The sequence below is a fragment of the Camarhynchus parvulus genome, chromosome 3, assembly GCF_901933205.1.
Source record: "Camarhynchus parvulus chromosome 3, STF_HiC, whole genome shotgun sequence".
Classification (NCBI taxonomy): Eukaryota; Metazoa; Chordata; class Aves; order Passeriformes; family Thraupidae; genus Camarhynchus; species Camarhynchus parvulus.
The window spans coordinates 95,699,452-95,721,632 of record NC_044573.1 but is presented as its reverse complement, the minus strand read 5'-3'; the positions used below and the strand labels follow the sequence as shown (position 1 = coordinate 95,721,632).

Below are 22,181 nucleotides of genomic sequence, written 5' to 3'. Positions count from 1 at the left end.
TTGTGCTAACATCATAGTCTCCTGTTACACTGTAGTATTACTAGTTTATTTGTCAAAGTATCATGCAGGTATTACAAGGCATTTTAAAGCTCAGAGGCCTCTGAGGAATGTATTAAGCAGATCTCAGAGTTATGTAGAGATCAGTTTTGGAATTAAGCTGATTTCTTCTTCATAACTAATATTACTGAAACCATCTGCAATAGTTTGTCTGCTTTTAATTTTGCTCGTTTTGCTTTTTTTTTTTAATTTGACTTGTTGGGTTAAGTGCTGAGGATATTTTTTCTTCATGGTTGCCTGTTGTAACTTACAGATCATGGAATCATCTGGTACACCCTCAGTGACCTTAATAGTAGGCAGTGGTCTTTCCTGCTTGGCCTTGATCACTCTAGCAGTTGTCTATGCAGCATTATGGAGGTATGTAATGGGTTGAGAAAGCTAAATGTAAATACATTGTTATATTTATTTGAATTGCAGTTTAAAAAGAGCATTAGAGCCCACATTTATTGTTTGGAAAGTGAGGAAAATGTAGTGCATGCTTTGATGCATTTTTTCATGAGATTGATCAGTTTTACTGGTTTGGCCTGCTAATGATGGTAGAACCCACTCTTCTCTTTCCCCACTTCAGTGGGAATGGTATTCCTCTTTTGGTGGGGTATTCATAGTGCTAAATCTAGCATTATTATATATGATATATTTCGTGTGAGGCTTCTGGCCTATACCTTTAGCTGCTTTTCTCCCATTTATATTTTTAAACAAAACTTGTAAATAAAATAATATTGCAGTGGCACATTTAGGGAGATTCAGTCAGATGATTTTGAGTTTGTTCACATCAGTTATAAGTTTGAATAAAGACCATAAAATTAAATAGTCCTAAATAGTGTGATGGTACATCCCAGTGATAGATTTTCTTTCTGTCCTGAGTATGCAATATTAAAATACTATATTGACTTAAAAGTGCAATAAATACTTATGGACTAAATTAATCTGAGAAGTAATGAGAAATAGTATAATGTCTTAGTGCAGAAAAATAAAATAAAAAGTGATGCAAAGTAATAAATGTTTGTAAAAAGTGAACATGGATTTTCATTTCGCTTTTTTCAATAATTAAAGTAAAATAGAGTCTTATGACAGTAATAAGAAACAAGGGGATGAAACAATAAATTCTAGAGTAATCTAAAATCAACCAATAGAATTTTACTTTTAGAAGCAGCTTGATAATTTTACACCCATTTCTCTATCACTCTTATGTACCACAGAGACTCAGGATTAGAAATATATATATATTTATTAAGAATATCCAGTTACATAAGTTATCATAAAAGACTATAAAAATTATCAGTTCTTGTCTGTCAAAACTAAGAATGAGAGTATTTCAGGATATAATTCCCATCTAAAGAATTATAGTGTTATTTTTGCACTCCCCAGTATATTTAGCACTTGGATAGAAATACTGTCATGCTCAGTGTAACTGGTCTACTCCATTATTTAAATTAGATACAAGGAAGAAATTCTTTACTGTGATGGTAGTGAGGCACTGGAACAGGTTGTCCACAGAAGTTGTGGATGCCCCATCCCTGGAAGTGTTGAAAGCCAGTTTGGATGGGGGTTTGAGCAACCTAGTCCAGTGGAATGTGTCCCTGCCCATGGCAGGGGGCTGTAGCTGGGTGATTTTAAGTTCTCTTCCAACCCAGGCAATTCTATGATGCTATGATTCTGTGAATTTCTAAGTGGAGATAAAATGTTATGTGTTATGGCTTAAGTCAATGCTGTGAGCTCCTGTTGCACTGTATTTACTCAAACACTAAGGTCCTTTGTAACCCATGGGCACTCAGTGTTGGGAATTGGCCCAGGTGAATCAGTAGTTAACAAGTTAGAAAGTAGCAGTGGGCTCTCTGTGTGAGCAAAGGCACACAGGACTTCTTGTATTTGTTGGCAAATACATGGAACCAGAATGTTGCTATATTTTAAGGAAGAATGTGGATTGTGGTATTTGGGTTGTTCTGTCTAACTGGAAAAACACAATGCTACATCTCTTGATATGCAAGCAAGAAGGACTATAATTAATTTCATGACCAAAGCTCAGCATTTCTTGTGGGTTCAACGGCCTTTTTTATTACTTCTTCAGAGTCAGCTATGGGTGTATATCCCAGGAGGAGACAGCAATATTAACTGAACTCCAGTGAGAAGCGTATAGTAGTAGTCATAGCATATATAAAGATGTGGCGTGGTCTTCAGAGGAACTGGCCACCCTTAAGTTTCATTTTTTTTAGTAGTCAGCATTTACTGTTAACAGCTCTAAAAATCAGGTCAGAAAGGCACTTCAGTTGTAACCATAATCATTCTCTTTTTGTCCTGTACCATATAGAAAGCTGTATACAGAAAAATGAGAACGCTTGCATCCTGAAATCAAATATGTGATAAGACTTTTTGACTTTTTCATCTTAAACATATTTGTAAAATGAATATGATAAGTTTGCAAGGGTGACTGTGATGTTCACTGCTATAATTTAATCTTTCTGTACACATTTGGATATTTTTTGGCATTCAGTCTTATGAGTATATTACAGTACTATTGGAACATCAAGATTAATGTTATCCTTGTCCCAATATCATGTTTCAAAATTCACTGCCATAGTATCATCAGCCAACCTGCATCTTATTTATGCATCGTGGATCAAGTCTTCTGTTTATATAAATCACCATATTTTTGCTGAAGTTAGTAATTATGAGTGGTCTGTGCCAGCTGTGGATATTCCCAGGGACAAGCAGACAGCATAAGTTCCTGACATGAATGCATGTAAGCCCATTATTGTCAGTATGGTTAGAACCATGTTGCCAGCAGTTTTCAAAAGAATCATTGGTCAATTATTTTTAAAATACATCAAGATGCTAAGAGGAAATTGTGCAATATCTATCAAAACATTGTAGTTTTCATGTTTGCATTGTTATAACTCTCTGATACTCTTTCTGAGCATATGTAAGGGAACACCTCTCAGAGTATCTGCAATATTTAATGCAAGAACTAAATCAAAACTTGTATTATAAAATTTGTACCCCTCTCTTTTTTTTTTCTTTTTTTAATAGGTACATCAGATCTGAGAGGTCCATAATTCTAATCAATTTCTGCCTGTCGATTATCTCATCAAATATTCTTATCCTGGTTGGACAAACTCAGACACATAACAAGGTATGAGATGGATTGTATTAAGTTTTCCCTTAAAGATTAATATCATTGTTTTATTTGTTTTTAGCTTAAAATAATTACATCAGTTTAGTCCTGTACTCATAGGACTTGGTGGTTTTGGTAAAATATTAAGAGACAAGGGAAAATATTTACCATCTTGCATAGTCTTTATTTCCCTTCCAAAAATCCCTTTTGGTATTGTTCCCTCTAGATAAGCTGTGTTCTCTGTGGTAGACTTGTGTGTTTTATAACTAAATTTCAAAGCAAAAAAGTTCAAAGGCTCAACATCAAAAGCACAAATTCTGGTTCATTATAATAGTTGTAATAGGATTGTGCTACAGTGTTTTTGTCTTTTTATTAACACACTGATACTCGAAAGGCAAGTAGAAATTGCTTAGAAGTTGGAGTACGATTCTTGAAAATGTGCAGAAACAGACCTCATGACAAGCCATAGAACAGTTAGATCTTTGACTGATATAGCTATAAGAAAGTAATAACCCTACATACCTTACTTAGTGATGTATTGCTGATTATTAATAATCTGTTCTCTGAACATCATTGTCATTTGTGCCTCTCCTGTAGAACAGCAGGATTGCCAGTATTTTGAGGAATCACCCAGTGCCTGGTGCTGCTAGGCAGCTTTCACAAGTGTCAATAAGTGGTTGTTTGAAATCAACCATAACTACAGGATTGCTTGGAATAGAAAATAGGATGTAGTTGGTTAACTGGGCAATATGTGATAGAATGCTGTGAAGTTTTGGAGTAAGCAAGTGCTTGTAAAGTAGGATTTTTTTTCCTAACATGTTAAACTATGTAATGCACTGCTCATCTTAATTTTTCTGATATCAAATGAAATAATGTTCATCATCTGCTATAGGAACTGATGTTTCTACAATACACCTGTAATTAATCATTACTTCTTCTCAAATAAGTGCTTAGCAGTTTAGCTGCCAGAATTCTCATAAATTCAATGCAAGTCACATAGCTGTACTTTTTAAAACATATTCAAACCAAGCACAGTCATTTCCAGCACATATGGTAACAAAATTATTGAAGTCAAGATATTAATATGCTTTTAAAGTTTTGAAAGTGTGTAGAGGTAAAAATAATCAAAATATCGATTTCCAGAAGAAAGCCATATAACTCTCACAGATTTTATTCAGGGGGGAAAAGCTATGTACTAACAACTTCAGTATAACAGAGTACAGAATTAATCCTACCTGGAATTTCATACATAGTCATATATACTATTTTATTATGCATTTCAAGAATAGATATGGTTCAGTAGATGCAAGTTCCTGCATACATTGCCACAATGGAATCAGAGTTTGAGGGCATCAGAACAACTGTGTTGGCTAACACATTTCCTAGGTGTGCTGGCAACCTTTCTGTGATACTTGACTCAGGGAGCTCTGAACTAAAACATGCTCTTAATCCAGTTCCTTTCTATCTTAATCTCTTTGAGCTCCCTCACTTGCGCTTCCTGAACTTCTCAAAGTACAGAGATATTACACTGAGATATTTCTGAGACCAACAGATCCAAAAATGCAGATTTCAAAGGAAATAATTGACAGAAAAAACAGATCATGAGGTTTATACTTTTAATATGCAGTCTGAAAAATTACTGTAAAATAACAATTCATGCTACACTTGTCTTCTTTTTAAGCCCACATCTTGCTTTTGATATATCCCTGGAATTTCTAGCCAGGGAGCACCTCAAATGGATCAAAGGCAAAATACATCTGTTATATCTAGCAAGATGTCCCTTATTACAAATCAAAACTATTTTTATCACAATGTTGACTGATATACGAATATATTGCAGCTCCAAGAGGCTGGCCTGTGAATGCACTATCAACAAAAATGGCCAGCTACCACCACTGTTTAGTGAAGATTTATTCAAATAAAAGCAATCATATCTGGGTATGACTTCACTGTGTTTGTAAGTAGGGATGTGTATAGGCATCAGGTATATTTGAATTCAAGTTCTGATTTTTTTCATTTTCAAGATCATATATGATCCCAAGAAGTGTTTGATTTTTAGTCCATACATCTAGATTGCAGTACTGGCAACTGCAGGAAAAATTATGTTTTCATTTTGCTGAGCTGGAAAATCAAATCTGTACATGAAAACTTTAGAAAGAGAATCAGGTCCTGACCTGTGATTTAGGATTAAAAATATCTTAGATTTGTTTCTGAGATTTTATTATTTACTGGAAGTGAAACCGTATGAGGTTTTTAGTGTTTGAAAATTTTGGGAGAAATCTTGGGAATATTTTATTAAGACAGTATAATATCCAAGTCAGCAAAATTTGTGTGATGAATAAATGCTGAAGTAGTATTTTATGGCAAGAAGAGGAGCTCTTCTTTTTTTTTCTTAATGTATTGGAGAACATTTGAGAAACATAATATGCCAAGTTTGAGTTTGTTTACTGTGTTCCATTGTCATTCTTCTGGTTACACTATTCTTACTTTATTTGGGGTAGCTAGTTAACATCCACATGATGATGTTAATATTCACAGTGCTGAAGCATATCCCATTTCTCTGTGCTTTAGTTTTGCTCTGAATTTGAATTGTTTGTAGTTCTATATTTGTGTATATTTGCTTTTTGAGTAGGTCCTCGTAAATGTCATCAAAGCTGAATTCCAGTTTAAAGTTGAACAGTATGTAAATTTAGCATACTAAAGATGTATTATTGCAAACAGCATATTGTTGATTTGCTTGCAGTTTGTTGTTTCCTTTATCTGTATAAAACACTTCACAAATTACTTTTATTAGCTTCAGTGCTATCCAATCTCCAAGAAATTTCTGTGGCTTGTTTTAATCACACCCATTGACATCTATGACACATAGAAAAAAACACTGAGTATCTTGGTCTAGACAAGCGCAGGGTTTTTTGTTATTTTCTTTCTGGTTTTAAAAAATCATAGATATTCTATAACGTAAGGTTTATCTCTCTGCTTTTTGAATGCTGAGTATATCATCAACGTTTTTGCAAAAGCTTCATTTAATGAAAGCTGAGTGAGTTTGAAAATTGCTTTCTCCTTTGTTCAACTAAGTTCTGTCCTTTTTTTCGGTAAAATAGATCACCTCCCATGGTCAGAAATTGACAAAATATTCACTGAGGACATGTAGAAGGGATTTATATTTTTTCAAGCTCCAAAAGATTTTCCATTTCACATATTACCTGTTTAAAAGTGATGTTTTTGTCCATTTTAAGTAACCTGAGGATACCAACATTAGAACAGAGGTCTAGGTTATGGATCATTTCAGCTCCTTTTAGAGTAGCTCATGAGGGAAGTCATGGAGGGGAGTAGGGTTTCCCTTGTAAGGTTTGGATTGGGATAGCAATACACCTTTTGTCAACAGAAAAGCTTTGCCCCTTTGTTCCTTCTTAGCAAAACATGTTCTGCGTTTTGTCGAAGGACACAGCTGAGAAATGTTCTGTTTTTTTCATTGTTTCCCTAAACCTTGGAAAACACAGAACTTTATTCAAAGCTTTCTTAATGTTTCAGACTGTGTGAAAGATTTCTGTTCTGTCAGATCCTGTTTTGAAATACAGGTCACTGAAGGCTGAAATTACAAAAATATTATGAAATTATTTATGTATCTTAAGTATAGTTGGTGTTATACTGTGAATTAGAAGCGTATTAATTTACTTTAGTACTTCTTTCTGTCTCGTTTTCTTTCCACTGTTAAATGTTAGTCACATAATCATATTTATTTGACAAGATGCAATTGCTACACTTTAAAAACTGAATTTGGTTTTAACTCTGAAATTAAGTGTCCTGAATTAAGGAAGGGTAAAACTTCTGATGTATAACCTAATTGCTAAAATATCTGTTATTTCACAAAACCTGAGAGATGTCTCTAACATCTACAAAAGCATTACTTTATAGATTACACCTACTTCAAAGTAAAAATATTTACTTTGAAGAGACTGACAGGTATTTTTAGGAAATATCTATCAGTGATTTGTAGCTTTCACTATATCGTTACTCTTGCTATCTTATGTTTCCTAATGTTCTTCTTGCCATCTAGAAAAATGGCTGTATTTCTGCTATATGTGGGCCTTTAACATTTTAGCTATAAACTTTTACTAGGCTTCTGATCTCATTTAATGAATAGATTCCCTACCCCCATAAGTTATTGATTAGTATTATGTGGATTTTTTTTTCATAAATTCTCTTTCCTTTTGTATACATTCAGAGAATATCTTGGTTTTTTCATAGTTTTGCCTAAACAATTCCTATATATTTATTTTTCCTGTGAAGTAAACAAAGCTAAATACATTTTGAAAAAGAACAGTAGAATTCCTACATATGAGGAAAAGTTAACTATTTTCTATATAATCTGATACTAGCTATAATTAAGGGTTCATTGCTGATGTTGGGGTCACTTGTGAAAAAGTGTCATATTTTAAAATATTTTTAAACATACTGTTAATAATGCTGTATGACTCAGTGCATTTTTTTGCCATAGTCAGATTTCTGTGTGCCTACTATGGAAAGAACAGGGAAGATGTTAATGCAATATTTAGTAACCCTGATATCCTGTGTCATTCATGTTTAATTGCAATATCCTGTTTATTATGCTTACTATTGTATTTTGAAGTTCATCTCTTAGACCATACTTTAAAGGATATGAAAAAGACCTGTCCTGATCACCATAACATAAACTGTCAGTAGCCTGACATTGTAAACAAGAAAAACCCCATGAAAATGCATAGCTAATAAGATTAGAATGTTCACTAAATAGACTGGCTGGACAAAAATAACCCACTTTTAGTATTTTTTTTAATAGAGGTGTTATGTTGAAAGAAACAAGTAGAAGTGGAAAGAAGCTGAGAAGCCAAGCATCCCATTCCCATAGCACTCTGAAGTAGCTGACTGCAAAATTAGAGCTCCCTCAGGTTTTGAGAGACGGTGGGTGGTGGGATCCCCTGAGAAACCTGCAAATGCTCAGGTGATACTAATGCTGCCTTCAACCACGTGGCTCTTGCCCCATATCTGCCACTGACTTACAGATGCAGGCATCGTGGCAATATATCTCCTAGGAAACAGCGGGGGAGACCTCAGAGCAGATGGAATGAACAGAGAAATGATGCTAACACAGCATTAAGGTTGTTTTAGAAAATCAATGAGGAAGTAGGGAATTCAGTATGTCAAGCAGTAGCACTCCATATTTCAAGTCTTTCTGTAGAACTTCAAGGGAATACCCTCCATTTAAGAAGCTGAAGCCTGGGAAAATATATCCTTCCATTTTTGTCAGTATCTGACTTCCAAATTAACACCTACTCTGCTGATTGTCATCTTTTTTTGTGCGTGTAACAGCTTTTTGAACAGCTGGCCCAGAGGGTCTCTGGCATGGGTCATCCATCCCAGAAACACACCAGTAAATAGGTCAGGAGTCAGAGTGCACTGCACCACACACATCTGTCTGCTGTGTGTTTCGAAACTCAGAAACAACCAAAGGGAGAAAAGCCAATTTAGCTGAATAGAGGAGTAGGTCTGTTTAAGCAACGCTGTTTTACCATGCCAAATTCTGACAAAACCTGTTAACATCAGCTGAATTAACTACCTGCTTTTAGATTCTCATGAGAACCTCTGGGAGCAAATCTTTCTTACCCAAGATCACTAAACGTTGTCATTCATGTTACTGTTACCTGCCTCGGAGGAGAAGGTAACATTCTTCTCAAAAGTGCCTGTCAGACTGTTTCTCAAAATACATCAACTTTATCATTCACTTTGCTATATCTAAACAAAACAGACATTTTGATTGTAAACAAGTTACAGGGAAGAAATTGGTTAGATTTTAGGAGCATGTGTTCTCTGTCTCCTATCCTCAGAACCTTTTAAAAAGCTCTTAGAACTACTTTAGAATCCTAAAATTGTTAAGGTTGGAAAATGTATCCAACTTCTTTCTCAAGGCAGGGTCAGCTGTTAGGTCAGAACGGGTTGCTCAGGACTTTTTATAATGGTAAAGTCTTGAAAACCTCCAGGCATGGAAACATCACATCTTCCTTGGGAAGCTTGATCCACAGCTTGACTGTCCTCACAGTCAAAATGTATTTCCATATACCTGGTATGCACCTCCTCTTGTTTCTTTATGCCCATTGTCATCCCACTACACATCACTGTGAAGAACCTGACTTCATCTTGTCAGTGACCTATCTATAGGTACTGGCAGGTTGCTCTGAGATGCTGCTAGCTCAGACTTTCCTGAGGTAACTCTCTGCTGTCCTGCTCTTCCCAGAATTGTGTGGTTTTTCCTCCTTGATCTCCACAACCTGTTTAGAGTAGTTTTTTTCTGTTCTAGAATTCACCCCCACAGCTCTAAGGCAAATAGCTCATTCTCTAACAAACACCTTTCTGAATTATTTCAGACAATCTGTTGATGACTCAAGCAGCTATTTTTGGGCTTCATACCTTTTTCACACCTCTCTTTTGCCTATTTTTTGAATTTCAATAGAAATAGAAAGGTAGTCAATGGGAAAGAACAATCTACAAACAGTTAAATGTTCATGTCGTTCACTTACATGATCTTACTTTTAAGAAAGAGGAAACAATGGACAATTCTAAGCAATAGTAAAAATTATTTTAATAATGTAGTTACCATGGCAATTAACATCACAAGACTAAAAGGTTTAATTAAGTATGATAACAATAGCAACATCAAAACCAAGTTACTTGGTTATTTTCATTGTAATACAAAAGTTAAACTTCCAATGGATTTTTATATGTGAATTACCCTTTCTAAGAATCTAGGCATAGAAGGTCTTTGTCACATAAACCTAAACAGATACAGAAACACAGTAAGATTTATTTTTTTAATAGATACCTGATAAAATAATACATCAAAAATCACAACTCTGAGATAAATACAACATAAATCTTCTGCCCTAAAATAGTAATTATTACATCATCACTCCTTCTGTATAACCAAATGAAACAACAGAAAACAAAGTCACTTTTAAAGGACTATTATTTAACAAATAGTAGTGTAAATTTGCAAAAGATTGTCCACCTATTGTACTGATTTTTATTTATACATCACTACAACTCCCTGTTGGGTCTGCGTATTTTAGGAACATATGGTATGCTTTAACCTTGACATGCACTATGAAGTTCATTTGTACAGTTTTGCTTTTGTTTTCCTTTTATTTTCCTAGGTCACAGTTTTAAGGCCCCATATCTTGTAATCACAGCAATGATAGCATTTTATCAGACAATGACTATTGGATTGATCTGATTCTCTGACTGGTCTCATTAGAGTTTCATCCTCATTTCCACTTTCTATCTTTTCTTTAAGGTGATGTTAAGTGAAATTTCATGGGGAGTGGGACAAGAGTATGCAAATCTCTGTTCTAGACTGAGGTTTACAATAAGATGGAAAGACAAGGATGGTCACGTGAATTCTGACCTTTCCTGCTTTTTCTTTCTGAGAAAGAAATGGTGGTCACTGTGTGCCCAAGTCAATGAAGTCAGCATTCAGCAAGTGTGATCTGAGCATATTTATGACATGAGAAATACCAGTGCTGGTAGACTCTCTGAATTACAGTAGGGTTTGTCATGAGAGGGATTCTCAGCTTGTCAAATAAAGGGAGAGTCTTAGGTATGACCAGGGCCCCAAAATTATGTACCTAGAGATCCTCTTGATGCTAATGTAAAAGGCATGTAATGCTTCTAATTTTGGACTGCTGCTGAAACATGACCTTTTTATACTTGTTTTCATGGACATACATGCTTATTTTGTTGAATCTCAGTGAGTCATACCAGAGGCATTAAGCCTGATACTGACAAATTTGACAGCAAATGTGCTCTGGTATTTTTTCTTTTCTAATGGTTTTGTCAAAATTCATATCAAATTGACATTTTGGATGAATAAATAGGTATTTTGTGGAATTTAATAGAAAGTTATGTTCATAATAATTGTTGAAAGGAAACTGTAAAGGTAAATCTACAAAACATGCATTTGGCTATAATCATGGACATTTTTAATGAATGTAATTGTAAGATTTCCAGAACCCTTCAGGGAAGTGTACATGTTTGTAATAAAAAGGCCTCAAGCTGTTAAAACTGATAGAATTCCTGTAATGTCAAGAAAGTTCAGTATGCACTAGACTTCTGGGTTTAAAAACCGGATGGAAAACATGTTAGTATCTCTCTCTCCTGAAGAAAATGGAAATATATCTGGCACAAGGAGTCCAGCAGTTGGAAGGAAGTATGAATAAGTTTGGCACAAAATGTTGTTCCATTAGTAAGTGATTACATATTTGTCTCTAATTAGTGGCGTGGCATATAATTTGTGCTCTGTGCTTTCCATTTCATGAAAAATTGCATTTGCAACCTATAACATATTTGCTAAATAATTTCTTTAAGCTAGAAATCTAAATGGATGTATTATTCTTTAAATACCACTTGAAGTTAGGTGAAAGATTGGAAAGAGAATGGCTTCCTTAACAAGCTTAGCTGAGCCATACAGGACAGCAAAACCTCATGTGTCATAATGTACAGCAATTGAAACTTGGAGTTTAAAAAGATGGGATTAATTGTAAAGCTGTTGTTATTTGCAATATTTAGATATTACACTACTTCTATTTAAGAGGGCTTTTAAGTCTCTGTCTTTTACTGTATATCCTCTTATGTCAAATCAATCAGAATTCATGCTTGAGTATTAGCAATTTAATTATTGCTATAAAACCTTAATTCTGACACTGCTTATCTTTTAAAGTAAATACAGAATAGTAATAACATTTTACTGTTATTTTATTTTACTGAATGACCTGACAAGGCATTGCAGTTGTACTACAGTGGAAGAAAAATGGTTTTGCTAGGAATAATTGTTAGACCTCGATATCAAGACAGCATTAATGATGAACAAGAATGATTGTTAGACTCAGTTTGTCTCTTGTAGTTATTCAGAAACTGCAGCTGATAAAAATCACTGCAGAAACAAATACGTAAGACTTAAACCTGATCAAGTATTTGTTTTCATTCACTTCTAAAGGATTCTTCCTTTGGGAAAGAGGATTCAGCAATAATACCTAGCACTAGTAAAAACATATTCTAGACAGTTTTTTAAACATTAATAAGACTCAATCATAGTCCATGAACACCTAAAGAATGTATCTGTCCTTGGTAAACATTAGGCATTAAACAATCAAACGTATCTTTTTAACTGTAGGAAGTTTCCTGCTGATTGCAAATAGGAAGTGTTCAAAACTTCAAGTTGTGGCATTAATTTCAGTGCACACATTTTTCCAGTAGCAAATGCAAAGCCTGGAATGAATCAGAACTAAGCCAAATTGTGTTGCCTTGCAGTTGCCATGGCTAAGAGCATGCACACAAGTTATTGATACAGCTCATATGACACGCGTTATGCCATGATGACTTCATTATGTGCTGGAGCCTCTGGAGATCTCAGTTCATTGAAATTTCAATATTTCAGTGGGTAGGTATGATGAGCAAAGCAGAGCCAAAGAAACAAATCCGGATTTTTTTTTTTGCAAAGGAGCAGTTTACAGAATTGCCATTCAAAGTATGTATATGCTACACTCAGTGCAACTGGACCTTGGTATCTGTCAGTGACACTCTCCTAGTGTTAAATAATAACTCAGATGGGCTTTTCTAATCTCAGCTCATGGTCCTTCTGTTCTCTATATTTAAACCTGTCATCATGTGTCATCTAGAAGAGCTGGTTTAGGGCACTTGGATTCAGTTGTCTCCCTTAGAAACTGATGGGCAAAATCTGCTAGTGCGCTACAAAAGCTTAAACTTCTGGAAGGAATTTGTCTAAATGGTGTTGAAAACTAGAGAATAAGGAATGGATGATAATGAATGCACAAACAAGTAGTCCTCCAGTGCAGTCCCTAACTTCCTTCTTCTCCGAACTTCTTGTTAGGCTCATATGTACAATAGTCCTCTGTGGCAGTCTGGTTCTCTCACCATGATCTGCAAGAGGCTTTTGTTTCCTGTAGCTTTTAAAATATGAGAGTAGATCTCTAATAAAACATTAGCCAGAGTGCTCTAAACCTGTACGTACCAGTTGGTTTAGAGATGCTGCTCCATGTTCAGAGGATGGCAGTGATTTTAGTTGTTGGCTCTGCAGGCAGAGTTATCTGATCTGTACAGGTCACAGAGCAGCAGTAAGGAAATTCCCTGCAGAGGAGCAGAGGGAATACAAATAAACTTTCCAGAGGTAATTTAGTTATATCATGTCATCCAGAGTGTGATGGACATGGATATAATCCGCAAGATTTTGTAGGAGATATCCCTGCTAAGAATATGATCTAAAATGTAACATTTTATACTTGCTAATTTTAGTTGCCAAGATGGATCTGAGAGACATAAAGCATTAATTATTAATTATTGTTGTTGTTGATAAAAATAAACCTATCATTAAGGCTCTGAGAGTTTTTCCAACATCAACAAATTTTCCATTTGCTTTATTATTGGATATAAATATTTTTCTTTTATTTTTCCCTCTGGTCAGAACCTCAACTTATTTCATACTTGCCCCTCCCATAGGAAAAAGCTTGAGTAAATGTATCAGCCTTGCACTCTTTTCTCAATGTCAGCACATTGAGATCTGCCACCTCTCCTTTAGAAACAGAGTGAGGACCTGTTCAGCTATACTAAGACTGTTTTCTCTCCATTAATGAGGATTTTGACCACAGAAATGTTGATTGGTACGCAGAAGCAGTGGATGTTATGAAGAAGGCTGGATGTGAAACTCTGACAGATAAAATGGAGCAAAAAAGATGCTCCGTTTTCACCCAGCAGTGAGGGCAGGGTCACCTACAGGGAAAAGCTGTACCAGAAGCAGTAGTGCTGTGAAGGGGACAAACTTTGCTCCTATTGATTACAGTCACACATGAGTGGAACCAAAGAATTATTTTTTCTTTTGCATTAGCAGAGGCTTCTGACTGGTCTGGAAGTGTCACCCACTGAGCACTCCACATGTAGAGCAGATTAGAGTTGTTAAATATTTAGACCACAAAAGCTGATATAACAGTGAAACACATAACAGAGAAGAAAGGTCACAACTTCTACTCTATAAACTTATGTGTGCAAATAATGGTATTGTGATAAAAGCCAGCATTTTGTAATTCAGGGGCTTCTACACAGGCCTTTTCCACTTTCAAATAAAGACAGCTTACAGGATACCATCTTTACCTTCTGATCATGTAGGATTTTTCAGCATTTCAGTTCCGCTATTGAACAATTTTGTGATGACAGTAAAGCACAGGAACTCATAAAAAAGAGAGGGAGCATCCAACCATGGTACTCAAATCTCTAACGGCTCTGGCCAGCTGGGCATTTCTTACACAGGAGCCCACCATGTTCATGGACTCTTGTAGGGTTTGTCTGTTGCTCCAGCCTGGAATCTGACAGAAAACACCTCTTTAGGGATTTACAAGTTGAAAGTTAGGAATGACAAGTTAGAAGGCCACATGTGTGGTCACAAGGAGTTGAGTGCATTTCTTACTTTCCCTAAGATACTCCTTGCTCTTAGATGTTCTCTGATTTTAGTGCATTCCACATGGATTGCTCTGTGCCAGATAAAAATTCATCTCCTCCCACTGAGGCACTATTTTTTTTTCTGCGGATAATCTGTTAGTACATATTGTTTTAGATAAAAACTGTTTGCATCCCATATACATGAAATTTTTAATATAAGACTCAGTGAGACATAGAGCCAGGGGTTAATCATGTGGTTAGCCATGCGGTTAATGACTTAAAATAAATGAATAGATTATATTTCCTTTAAAAGGCTACTAATGCATTCTTTAATAAGATATAATTTGTATATAATAAAATGCCTGGGCTCAGTCAATGATAATTTTGCTACTTAGGAACAATTTGAAGTCACACACACTCAAAACAACACAGAAGCATTTACTTTCCATCTGAAGCTGTATGGTAAACATCTATGTTTCTTTGAGCTTTATGGGACATGTTGCATTTTGCTTAATATTTTAAGGTTATTTACCTTTCAAAATAACTGAATCTAAATTGGAATAGAGCTCAAAGCATTTCAGAAAAATAATGTTTATATATGCTAATGACTTCTAATTAGGAAGAAAAATACTAGAAACTAAGATAATGTGTTCCTAGCAATACAGTTACTGTGTCTTTAGTTGTATGCAGCGCCTTCCAGGCCATAGAGAGTTTGAATGGAGAAGAACTGGCCAAGATGATCAGTAGACAAGACAGCCACCCATTCCTCTCCTCTTGAGCACCAAGGAAAAATCCTTCTTGTGAAAACAGTACTGTGGTACTTCTGGATCTGGAGAGAAGGGAGTCGCAGTAAAATTGTTTTATTTCCTAGTTAGTTTCCTAGTGTGAAAATGTAGGTAACTGGTGCTACATTGACAATTGGACTTGATAATCTCAGAGGTCCAGCTGTACCAATTCTGTGATTTTATGATTATTGGACAGGAGTAAGTCTATAATGTCTTTCACTGGCTGTCAGAAAGGAGAGAGAATTTTTCAGCCAGACTGTCTTATTAGGAACCAAGCACCACTTTACATTGCCCCTGCTCTGGAGCACGGTCCTAGTTTTAAAGGTTGCATTTTCCATTCTTATCAACTTCTTGCAAGGAGTGTTCATAGTGACTGGAGATTTCTCTTTCAGACCTGCATGTGGAAAAAATAATCTGTTTTCAAATTAAAGACTAAGAAAGAAAAAATATCATTCCATAGTCTCTGATTTCATCAGTTGTGGTTTCTTCTTCTTTTCTTCCCTTCAGTTCTTTTATCTTCTTTCTTCATTAATTGCTTGCCTTGCTTTTATGATTTGTGATCTTATGCTTTTGGTCTGGCCTTTCTCATCAGTTCTGTTGTTTCATGCCAGTTCTTTGTCATCTGACATTATGGTCAAAGCCAATATTTGGGAATTGATGGAGTTCTACACAGGGCTTCTCCATTTCCAAATAGAAAGACAGCTTAAAGGGTACCAGCTTTACCTTCTGATCATATAGGTTTTCTTCAGTATTTGTATTTCACTGGAGAAAATTTTTCTGATGGTAGCAAGGAACAGAAACTCATAAGAAAGAGAAGTAGCATCCGACTACAGTATTCAAGTCTTAATGGCTCTGGCCAACTGGGCATGTTTTGTTTCCAGATCATTTCTTATAGAGGAGCTCATCACATTCCTGGACTGTTGGAGGCTCCAACCTGGACACTGACAGAAGCAACTTCCTTAAGGATTTACATGTTAGAAGAAGGAAAGTTCCTTCTCTGTTCTATTTCCACCCCCTTTTTCTGCCTATGTTTAATTTTCTAAGTTAAGACACAGAGATCTTCCTATTCACGTTGTCCCTCTACATTTCTTGTCTAATTTTTCACTCGACTGTCAATCTTCTCAACAGATAATCTCTTTAGAGCAATGGCTATCCTCTTCTGTTATTGCCTTCAAATTATAAAATTCCTGTTCTCAGTGAGGATAAGTTGAACATTTCAAGCTTGGTTATAAAGCCTGAATGCAGTAGCTCTGCCTCATAGATAGAGAAATGAGAAATAAAGGGTGGTTATGAGATGTGATAGCTCAGTAAGATTCTTATGATGTGCCAGTGGGACATATATTGTGTACAAGGAGTTAGTTCTCCATTGCAGTGCTTCTCACAAGAAATGTTTTGTTCTTCTTTCTTTTATTGAAATATAGTTTAAAAGGCTATGGGGAGCACTATTTATACTTAATATAGAATTGTAGTGTGCAATGATGTCATATATAGTAGATTTTGCAAATTGTGGAATGAATTAAGGAGGCTTCCACTCAAAATTAACTAGCCCTGGCTAAGGGGTTATGTCCTAAGCCAGACAGCAATCTAATACATCACTGACACACCTGCAGGCCCATGGCACAGAGTAGGACTGAGAAACTGCCTCATGCACAGGTACAAAATAACCTGATGATGTAAGAGCATGTTCTGAAGTCCCTTCAGGAAACCATCCGTTCTGGCATGTGACTGTCCTGTTCCTGTGTGGCTTTATGCTATTATAGGAAATCACACTATATAGCATTTATTTCTTTAGTAAGCTGACCATCACTATTTCCCTTGCTGTACTCGTATCTTCAAGTACTCTGTTATGTTCTAAAGTAGGCCAGGTATTCTTCGCTTAATTTATGGCCAATACTACCTTTTGAAAATCAAATCTACTTTTACAAAATTGTGGGGTTTTTTTTAAACCTGTTAACGGAATGAAACTTTTTAAAGAGACAAAACTTAACTCAGTAAATAAAGAAAGAGATTGTTTATTAAACACCCAGGCTGATCTTAGGCCTTTTTTTATCTCTGTGATATCGGAGATTGAGAACATTAGATTGATGCTCAGAACATGATGTCACTTCCATGTTTCTCTGTCTACCTTTTTAAATCAATGTTAAATTATGGGCTGGTTGAAGAATATTGAACAGGATTGGATGTTAACTTATACCTACAGCCAGTAAAGCCTTGCAAAATGTCGGGAAAAGTGTAACAGCAGAACTACTTGAAAACCATCACAATCAGCGCACATCAGTATGAATCACTAGGTAAAGTGAAAAAATGGTGAAAATCAGTCCTGAATTCTTATTCAACTCCTTTGCATTCCTTTCAAAATGCAAATAGGCCATTAAGCCTCTGCTGCCTAGTTAAGCAGTTAGTTTACAGTTGCTTTGTTTTAAGAGTTCAGCACAAAGTAGCTTGAATACACTAGCAAATATATCCTTCTTCATTTCTTCTAGCTGCTTGTCAAGGAGTAATAGAATAGGCGCTGTTTCCTTAGTTTCTCTAATTCCAAATATGGGATTTATTCCCTCCCAGGTCTCATTTAGGGGCAGATTTTCCATACAGTGCTTTCTAAGTTGCACAATACCCCCAGATTTTAATGGGGGCTGTGTAGCATGAAATCCTGCAGAGCTTTGAAATTTGACTTAAAAAGCCTGCAGTGCTTTGGAAATGATGGCCATTTATTTAGCAATATGTTGGAGCAAGAGCAGCAAAAGGCCCAGGAATTTCACAAATATTTCTGGGACAGGATTAAGGTATTCCAGATAGGACCCATTCAAGGAACACCATTTTGCACTGACTATGCCCGCTAAAATAACAATAAAATAACTTTTGCAAACTTTTACAAATGAGGTCATAAAAACCTAATAGTGGCAGATCCAACACAGAAGCAAAATTTATATTTTCATTGTATTAACTTTCTTTCCTGTGGGATGCTCTTCTTTGCAATGCATATAGCAATCCTATTTGTTTTTTTAATTCTTTTCAAGGCATCTTTTCTAATGGGACAGTTTTCTGTATCCTGAGTTACAGTGGATTTAAAATTAGAAGATCTACCCATTTGTACAAAGCTATAGCAAGCAGGATGTTGAATCAACAGAATGTGATAGTCAATAGCATCTACAACTGAATCAGATCATAATTCTGCAGTAATACCTGCCCCACCAAAGCTCTGGGACCTGTGCAAAAATTCCATTTAAGATAGGTCATTTGTTGTAATGATTGTGGCAAGGTTAAAAAAGCTAAAGTAACCATTATCACATAGCTATGTGAACCAAGTAGTTTTTAAGTCATTGTTCCTCAGTAATTCACAGTCCACATACTTAACACCGTTATGAAAATTCCAGTAATTCACAGTCCACATAATTAACACCCTTTTGAAAAATTTGCATGTTTCTTTCAAAAAGGTAAATATTTCCTATTTCCATTATTCTTTTAAAAAAATTAAAAATATTGTATCATTGTTTTAGATTCTTAGGGATTATTCAGTGAATCTCTTGAAAATACAGAATTCCAGAGCAGTTTGGAATAAATTCTAAAAAACAAAAACTACATTAAATCCTATGGAATTTTCTTTGTGAATGTATATGTGTGTGCATGTGTGCCTGTGTACGCTGATATGTGTAGGATTTTCCAAATAGGAATCTGTCATTTAATATTTTTTAAATACCCAACTTTGTTTAGTTATGATGGGATGTACAAGTGTCTATGAGAGTAGAACACAATTCATTAGTGACTAGATCAAACAGGCACAGAACCCTGAAGTCAAAATGCAACATTGATGCATTTCCAATATGAGTGAATTATGTAAACAAAGATAATGTGCTAGATACATATAACAATTCACAAAAATGTCTGAAAACAGGGATATGGGGAATCTACTATTCAATCAAAAGGTAATATGCTTTATTTTTTCCTTTGTTTGAAGATATGTTTGAAAATAATTATTATGGCAATTTTCTTTTGAAATCAAAGCAAAAAATTTGTTTAATATTGCAATATTGTAATGCATATGAATTCTTAATATTATTTATATATCTCTTCAGTCTCATATGAGATTAGTATCAACCAAATAGAAGAATTCAATTAATAATAAGCCTTCCTTAGTTAAGAAATATTTCAGAGTTAAAAATAACATTTAGACTTTTAGAGAGGGTGACAGTGGCAGGTGAAGTTTTTACTCTAACAGCGCACTTGATATCTTTCTATATATTTGACACCTGGTTCTGTACATCATGTGTTTTCCTGTATCTTTTGTCTCATATTCATGAAATTTTAGTTTTTGTTAGAAGTATCAGCAATTTTTATGGCTATAAGAAACTGTGAACATGTTACATATCTGTGGGCAAGCTGCTTGGATTGATCTTATTTTGCACAGGGATGCAGTTGCTTTTCAGTGATCTGAGAATCAAGTCATGTCTTATGTTAAAGTAGTCATGATATTATATCCAGGTGAATTTATTACTCTTTATATTAATTTTTTCTGTGAGCAATCACAATACTGACAAGGCTGCCATATTCACATTTTTAAGCAGCTAGGGGGGCTGATTTGCCTAAAGGTTCCCAGGGGACAGTGGGTGTTCCAATCCTTTCACAAAAAGAAATGACAAGTTGGGCTCTCTTAAGTGACTGTGCCACTTTCTTTATGCTTCTAGATTCCTCCATCTCAGCAGGAGAAACATTAGTATAGATTTGCAATGTGCTATTGAACTGATTTGAGTTTGCAGCTTTTCTATTACTGCTCTTACCGTGTATAAGCACCAGTTCTTGGAACATGGAGGACTTTAGCCTGGTTTTCATTACCTTATCTGTCTTTAGGGTAGAAAGATTTGATTTATTTATTAATCTAACTGGAGAGTTTAGTATGGTGTTTATCATTTAACTTGGGTTTTCTTAATAAGAGAGTATTCAAAACTTACTCATTTCTTGTAAATACTAATATTCAAGCACACTAGTCATGAAATCCACTTACATTGCGGCAGCTTAACTTATAGTAGCAAAAGATACCACAAATGCATAGACAAGAGGCTTTAAAATTGTTTGCATTTTAAGTATTGGGAACATTCCACGGGGCACATCCCCAATGATAAGTGTGAAATATCATTCAAACTTCAGTAGTCTAGACTAAATGAAGTTAGTGAGAATTCTGTGCCAACTCTAGTAGCTTCATGACTTTGTCCTTTCTGGAAGGACTGAAACACTTGAGGTTACTGCAGTATATATTTAAATTAAGTCCAGACACTTTTAATTATTTTTTTTAAAGAATATATTTTTTAATATCTTATGACTTCCAGGTTACAATGTCAGACTTGCTTCAAAATGTTCCCCTCTATGGAGTTGAACTGCTCAGCATTTTGCTTACCTCCATGTATGATACAGAAACCAGATATTCCCCCAAACACCAGCTCTGAAGGGCTCATCCATCTGTGTTCTGAGAGCACACGAATTCTACAAGTGACAGAGCAAACCTCCCAAAAAAAAAAAAGCCACTGCTTTTTTTTTATCCCTTGAAGCTATGCTCTTGCTAAAGGGATAAATTCAAATTTTCCCACTGTCAAGTTTTGCACTACAGGTATTCATGTTAAAATATAGTTAGGAGTCTCCTGCTTTTCTGAAACCAGTGGAAGGTAAAACTCAGGGCTAATTTATACGAAGCAGCATCTGTGGAATTCAAATGCTAACTTGAGATAATTTAAATTTTTAAAACTGTTTTTCTCTTCTGATCTTGTGTGAAACCAAACTGCCTGTCAGTAACACCTTCTTAAACAAGGATTATAACACACCAAGCATTTATTCATGGAAGTGTTGATATTAATTATCTTTCTGTAACAGGAATGTGCTGTTGGTTGACTGTAATAGGATTTAATCATATTTAGAGAGTTTTCAATCTTACCTAAATACACACCAGCTGCACTCCTTCAGCAGCAGTTAGGCCGGTCCTTGGTCAAAGATTTGTACACAACCCCACTGGCCCCGGTGATGGAGTGCTGCATCCGGGGTGCCTTGGGATTGGTGCACAGCACTGCTCCCTGGCACGTGGAGGAACTAAACGTACAAATCCTGTTTTTCATGCCGGCTGCTCTGTGTGCTCCTCAGTGTTATTTTCTAACACTGGTTTCTGTTCACACTTTATGACAAAATATGACAAAACCTGGTTATGACCGTTAATATGACCTGGTACATTTAACATACATGATGGATTTGTTTAGATTCTTAATCTGAGTGTCAAGTTTCATTTAAATGAAAAAGAAATCAAGGTGATAAAGCTGTTGACATTCAGATTCTTTCTAAATTTTTACCATTACTGTCTTTCTCTTGTTATGATATACACTGAGATAAAGACATATACTTTTAAAATTTGAACTTTCACAGTTTTGTTTCAAGCCAGAGCTTTTATAGATTTCAAATCACATAAATAGTTAAGAAGTATCATTTAATTCGCAGAAAGATAAATCTTGGCTACAGCCTATACAATTAACCAAATGAAAGCTGTTAGCCTTATTTAGCCTTATTTTCATATATTACATAGCATTAAAGGCAACATTTTTTCGTTTTTGTACAGTCTCATATCCATTCGAGGGTTTCAGGCAAGATTATAGCAGATTTTGAAAATTTTGTAATGGATTTATTACATTTAATGAGCATGCAATATATGGTTCTTCAGCCTTGGCTGACATTTTGAAATTAGGCTTCCAGCAGTGAAATCTTGTCAGGGATGGGTT

At 35.4% G+C, this 22,181-nt stretch overlaps 1 protein-coding gene across 7 annotated transcripts in view; it reads left to right on the top strand.

Annotated features, from left to right (window-relative positions):
• The window catches only part of ADGRB3 (adhesion G protein-coupled receptor B3), a 443,727-nt gene that overhangs the window by 348,008 nt on the left and 73,538 nt on the right, over nucleotides 1–22,181 (top strand). For all 7 annotated transcript variants that reach the window (XM_030946507.1, XM_030946501.1, XM_030946504.1 and 4 more), the window contains 2 exons: nucleotides 311–414; nucleotides 3,085–3,187. In XM_030946507.1, coding sequence (XP_030802367.1) covers nucleotides 311–414; nucleotides 3,085–3,187 — 207 coding nt within the window. The remainder of the gene's footprint in view (nucleotides 1–310; nucleotides 415–3,084; nucleotides 3,188–22,181) is intronic.